Source organism: Molothrus ater, chromosome 6 (assembly GCF_012460135.2).
Source record: "Molothrus ater isolate BHLD 08-10-18 breed brown headed cowbird chromosome 6, BPBGC_Mater_1.1, whole genome shotgun sequence".
Taxonomy (NCBI): domain Eukaryota; kingdom Metazoa; phylum Chordata; class Aves; order Passeriformes; family Icteridae; genus Molothrus; species Molothrus ater.
In genome coordinates, this window is record NC_050483.2 from 35300017 (window position 1) to 35306016 (window position 6000).

A 6000-nucleotide genomic window follows, 5' to 3' on the forward strand; every position below is an offset into this window, starting at 1 on the left:
TGATTTCATTACCACCGGGCTTTTGTTTATTTTAGGAGAATGTGTAGGTTTGGGGGGAAAACAAACAAAAAATCCCACCCAAACAAAAACACCCACAAACAAACAAATCCCCCATCATTCATATAAACAAACCCCACAAGTTTTTCATGAATGCTTAAAAACATTGCAGAAAAAGATAAATATATTTTCACATCAACCTTTGGAAGAGGTTTTATTCTTTCTCTGCTCAGGCCACAAGAGATTCCAGCCTGAGAAAACAAAACTGAGTTAATTTTTGTTTTCCTTTTTTATTTATTTAAGAATAAGTTAGATTTTCCTTATAATGACAACTAGAAGCAAAAGTGAATGCATACCTGCTCCCGAACAGTGCTCCTGAATTTGGTTCAATTCTCAGGAATACTCTTAAAATGGTTTTTGATTTGATTTGTAGCAATTCTCATAATTTAACACCAGATAACCTTACATAAAGATGAATCTGGGCACAGTATTCCAACTGCAGTATGCTACTTGAACCAAGTACTTTTCTTTTTGTCCTTTCCCTTTCCCAAAATAGCCTCTCTCCTTATTACTTTTTCCCCACTGTAAAATTGCAGAATTATTCAAACCACTGCAAATCATCCACAACACCACTTTAATAAATCAGTCTGAACTACACAGCCTATGCAGCTCAAATTTTATTTCCTCTGTTTCTGATCACATTTTTTCTTGTATTTACGATTTTTGTATTCCTCATAACTTCTAAGTCTTCAAGTGCTGAAGGCCTAAGCCAGCATATGATCCTAACAGCTGACCTAAGAGCTATTCTATAAAATACATTCTCAAGTCATATAACACTGCCTTATGTATTTACTTGAGAAGTCTAAGTTACCAAAACTTGGCAATGCCACTACAGTACCCCAACTCATCATATGTGAGCTATAACGATGACAAAGAATTTCAAGAAACACGAAACACAATAATATCTCCTTCAAATTAAACTTGCATGAATTTGTATTAAAAAGTTGCATAAAGATTACTTTCTTTGTCTTTTTAGAATAAAAAGTCTTTGGTAACATGGTAATTCCATATACAGTTAAAGTGTACTTTGCATTACACTTGTCCTGGAGAAGTGGTTTTACTGTGGGCAGCTAACACAAAAAAGGCAATAATTCATACTAATTGTCTTCAGAAAACAAAGATTGTATTTTACAATATCCTCCCACTGTTCTTGTGGGACATCAGCCTAGAAGTCAAACACTGGCATATATTTTAAAGTTGATCCTCATTTCTTGTCAACTACATCATCATTTAAATGCTAAAGATCCATTTTAACTGAAGAAGAAATAATCCCACATTGACAAGTCTCAAAGTTTTCATGTCACTGGTTCTAGGCAAGACAGGCAAAACACACAAACTCAAAGGAATCCAATTTTGTTGTCTTCAGAACACTTCTTAACAGATTGAAATGTGTTTGAATTTATGCCAGAAATCAGTATGTACCATTTCATCTTCCGATTTGTAGAGGAAGTTTCTTTATAGTTATCTCAGGATAAAACTTCTGAAGGAATGCCTCTCATTGAAAGCAGAGGAATAGCCACACTTTGCTCATTCCATTTTACACGTCATGTACATTAGATCATCAGTACAATTATACTCTCTACCAAAATTAAAAACAAGACAGCATCTGAAGTGCAAAAGTTACTCTAATGTAAGTAAATGCAAATACATGTTTATAAGGAAATGTAAACTTCTAAATTATACATAGCATTAAGTTTTATACATGTGAACTCACATGTATATTATTTATATACAAAAACACCATATAAAGATATAGAGTGTCTATACATATACACACCCATAAATGTATCTATATACACACACACACTGTATTAACATCCTACTCAGGCCTACATACGCTCCATTCTGCACACTTTGAGAGGTTTATTTCAATTTAACATAAACTTTGAGCAGGAGTAAATTAAATGGGTGCATAAACCTGAGCAGAGTAAGGGTCATAATCACCTGAAATCAGGTACGCCCACATCACCATGGAAGAGGCCCCTTATAAGCAGATCATCTGACTCTGATACTGAAGAAAAGTCAGCACAATCCTAAAAAAAAGCTGTGTGCAAGAGGACTGCTTAAATATTTAACAGCACACTACAGACACAGTGTTGATTTTAGCAGTCTAAGATGACAACCATCGAGAAAATCAAAACCACAATTTCTCATCCTTATATACTGCTTCAACTGTCCAGACCAAATAGGAAGTTTCGAAGGAAATTGTTGCCTAGTTGACGACTACTCTACAGACCCAGAAAAACTTCCAAAATAGCATGAGATTTCAATATAAAATTCTTCACAGTGTAGTCTCCTGCTTGATTGTGATAAGCAAATGCATGTTTGTTATAAAATCAAGAGTAGACACCATTGCAAATCATTTCAGGAAAAGATAAAATCATAAACCTACAACACACAAATAGTTATCTTGTAACAGTTTTAGATATCACATAACTTTTTTTAAGTCTCTGCCAGTATGCCAAGTAACTCTGAATATGCAAACAATCCCATCAGGATTAGTGAAACAATAAAATCATGTATATAGTCTGTACATACTTGCAGTCTAAAGCTGAAAATGGAGGCTCTAAGGACTAAACAACATATGAATTGCTCTGCAGGGTGGAGGAGGTAGAGGCCACAATTTAACAAGAAAAGAAATTAAAAACAAACAAACCAAAACCTTTCTTCCAGTTTTCCCTTTCTGTGAGCCACTTCCCTCTCGACAGCCTTGGGAAGGCAGATATTTCAGCTATGAGAAACTGACTAGAAGAAAGTTCCTCATTCAAATGTGCCCTACAGAGAAGCAGCTACATGATGCTCTCTTTCATACAATTAAGAAACTACAACAAACTAGTGTTCAAAATTTTTATGTCAGTACTCACTCAAGTAAGTTTGACTGTTTGAGCACAGACCAGCACATGTAATTTTCTTTACACAATGGTATATTGTTAGGAAATAAGGTTTAAAATCAAGCTTGCAGTAAGCCCATTAATTAATTAACTATTCAAGAGCAGTAAATAGAACCAATGAAACAACAATCTTAGCTTTTCCATTATTGCTAGCACAATAACTTCTGAATGGTGAAATATGGAATACATTTAAGCTATTTCAGATGTATATGTAACCGAGTGAAAGGGTTGGCCCAGCTTTAAAAACAAATATAGTAACGTGAAAGGGTACACCTTTCTCCAAAATTTAACTTTAAAAAGCAGGTCGCAATTTCTTAAACCATAAAGAATGCACAATTTAGAAAATGGATGCATATTTTATACTTTTTTGAAAACGCTTCATGAGTTGCTCTTCAACAAAAAAGGAGTTCCACTATTCAGTGAAGTTCAGGTTGATGATCTACAGAGAGATACAAGGCAAAGCTATAACTTAAAGAACAACAAAAAATAAAGTCAATCCCTGTCTGAAATTTTTTTACCTCGGTAAAAACAAAGGGGGAAGAGGAAGAATTTTTTTCCATTTTAATAATCCTGAATATTTAGGCAGACTTTTTTATCATTTAGAATCACTATGATACTTTTACCTATGGGCCTTTCACACAACAAACACGTATAAAGTAAATTACACAATAGGATTGTTAAAACAGAGAAATCAGAGAAGACAAAGGCAGCGGTGGATCAGGCAGAAGCCCGGTGGATTTCAGCGCACAGCGCGAGTTTCCCCGAAGCGCAGGTGAACCGCGCCTGACGCCGGTGCCGCTCCGGAGGGGTTGCGGTGAGCGCCACCCGCGCGGGCAGCGGGGCTCCCCACCCGCCGGCCCGGTGACCCAGAGCCGCCAGCCGGGGCTGACTCAGCCCCTCCCGCGCCGCGGCCACCTGCCAGCTGCGGGGGCTGCCCCCGGCGCCACCCGCACCGCGCAGCCCCGGCCGGCGCCCGCCCCAGCGCCAGCACCGGCCCGGCCGGGCAGCACCGCGGGGCCCCAGCCCCGGCCGGCAGCTCCGCCGGGCGGCCCGGCACAAGGAAAGGCTGCGCGCCGCTTTGAATCCTGGGCTGTCGGGGTTGGTTTTTCCTTGTTACTGTTTGCTTTTTTGCCTTTTTTTTTTTTTTTTAATGGAAACTTTCCTTTCCCAGGAGAGGCCGGGAGAGCGTGAACTGCCCCGGGGCGCCGCGCTGCCATCAGAGCTGACAGCTTTCTGCCCCCCGCGCCCCCCCTTCCGCAGCATTAAAAAGCAGCGGATAGATCCGGCCGGAGTTTGTTTTTAATAACGGCTTTTAGTTCGCACAGCCACTTACACCCCCTGGCAGCGCAATAAAAGTCAAGCTCGCATGTGAGCATCCCACACAGAACCTCCTCCGCACCGGGGTCGTGGGGGGCACGGCAGAGAGACAAGTGGGGCGCCGGGGGAAGGAAGTGGGACCGGCGGCGGGGAACTTGGGATAGGTTTCGTTTACCCCAGGAGCAGAGCCGCCGGGAAAGGAAAGTTCACAGCCAACAACAGCGGCCGCGGGAAGCGGGTCCGGGCTGGCGGCGAGGGGGCTCGCTTTGGGGCCTTCTTACCTTCTGGTCTACGATGGAGCAAGCCATTTCCCGGACGTGGGCGAGGCTGAAGTCCCCCGAGGAGTCCTGCAGCAGCAGCACCGGCTCCCGGCTCAGCCCGATCTGGAGGTGGAAGGCGACGCCGCCGCCGGCAGCAGCGCCCGGCGGCGGCAGCGGGCTGGGCGGCCGGATCAGCGGAGGGGCACTCATCGGAAACTTCCCGCCGAAGCCGCCGCCGGAGCAGAGGAGTCACGGACGGAGGGGGCAGAGTCGGGCACCGCCGCGAAAAGTTTGCGGCCGCCCCGGAGGCGCCGGGCGAGTTTCCCCGAGAAGTTTCAGGAAAGTCCCGCCGAGCTCCTCCCGGGTGAAAATGGCGGGGGGGGAGGGGGGGAGGACCGGGGAGGATGCAGACAGGAAAAGGCGGCGAGAAAGACGCGCGGGGGGAGCCCAGCCCAGCGCCGCCGAGGTGGTGCCGCCGCTCGGGCTGCTGGCGCCGTGCGCGGCGCGGGGGCGGGACGGGCCGCGCCCTCCGCCGGGACGGGCCCGCGCCCCGCTGGGCCGGGCCGGCCGCCGCACCGCACCGCTCCGCCGCCAAACGGCGGCCGTGCTCGGCCGGGCAGGAGCGAGCGCGGCGTTGTCGGCTGGTTCCCCGCGGCGGAGCTCGGCTGAGCCGGCTCTGTCTCCCCACCTGGCCAGGCTGCGGTGCTGGCGGGGCTGAGAGCCTCCTCTTGCCCCGCGATCCCCGTTGGGCAGTACCTCAAGGGCCAGGTGGAAGCAGAGCCCGAGGAGAGTCGGAGATTCCCTTGCTGGCAGGCAACACGGTGCCCTTTCCCGGGCGGGGCGGCAGCTGCACCCGAGGACGGAAAGCAGTGCCAGGGAAGCGGGAGCTCCCGTCTGAGTCCGGCTCTTCTGCCTCGGCCAGCATCTCCGGTCAGCATCGTGCAGCCGCTTCCAGCAGTCCCCGCGCCTTTTGGGAAGAAGCAAGGCACAGGTTGCACCCATCCCTTTTCTAAACCAGCTTCCAGTTTTAAATACAGTGTGTGTTAAGGAGGAGCACCCTACCGCCCAAAACCAGGATGAGTTACTCTTCCCAGCTTTTGGGATCGGTGCAAGCCCCACCCGTTTGCACAAGCAGCATTCATAGCAGGGCAATATTTAGTCTTAAAAACCTCCTCTTGAAGATGTGCAAAGGCAGTGGAAATCTGAGCGGTAAATGTTTGAAACACCAACGGAAAGGCTCTTAAGCTAGGTATATGTGGTACCTGTAGCTTTGTTTGAACTACTACAGGTAGTGTGAAAATAATACATGTACGTTTGAAAATTCAGCAGTTGATCTGATTTACAACTTGTTTCATTGCAAATTGCTTCTTTTTTTTTTTTTTTTGGCCAAAATTTACATCTGCAGCGTTGTTTTATTTTGATCCTGTTAGTAGGACTCATTTTACAGTTGTCAGCTTATTTCCAGCCTGGGAAGT

The 6000-nt window shown here is 46.0% G+C and overlaps 1 protein-coding gene across 2 annotated transcripts in view; it reads right to left on the minus strand.

Moving 5' to 3' along the window:
- Nucleotides 1-4962, minus strand: part of PRKD1 (protein kinase D1) — a 115399-nt gene extending 110437 nt beyond the window's left edge. For both annotated transcript variants that reach the window (XM_036384736.1, XM_036384735.1), the window contains exon 1: nt 4547-4962. In XM_036384736.1, coding sequence (XP_036240629.1) covers nt 4547-4735 — 189 coding nt within the window. In that variant the 5' untranslated portion in view covers nt 4736-4962. The remainder of the gene's footprint in view (nt 1-4546) is intronic.
- Between the last annotated feature and the right edge of the window lie 1038 nt (nt 4963-6000).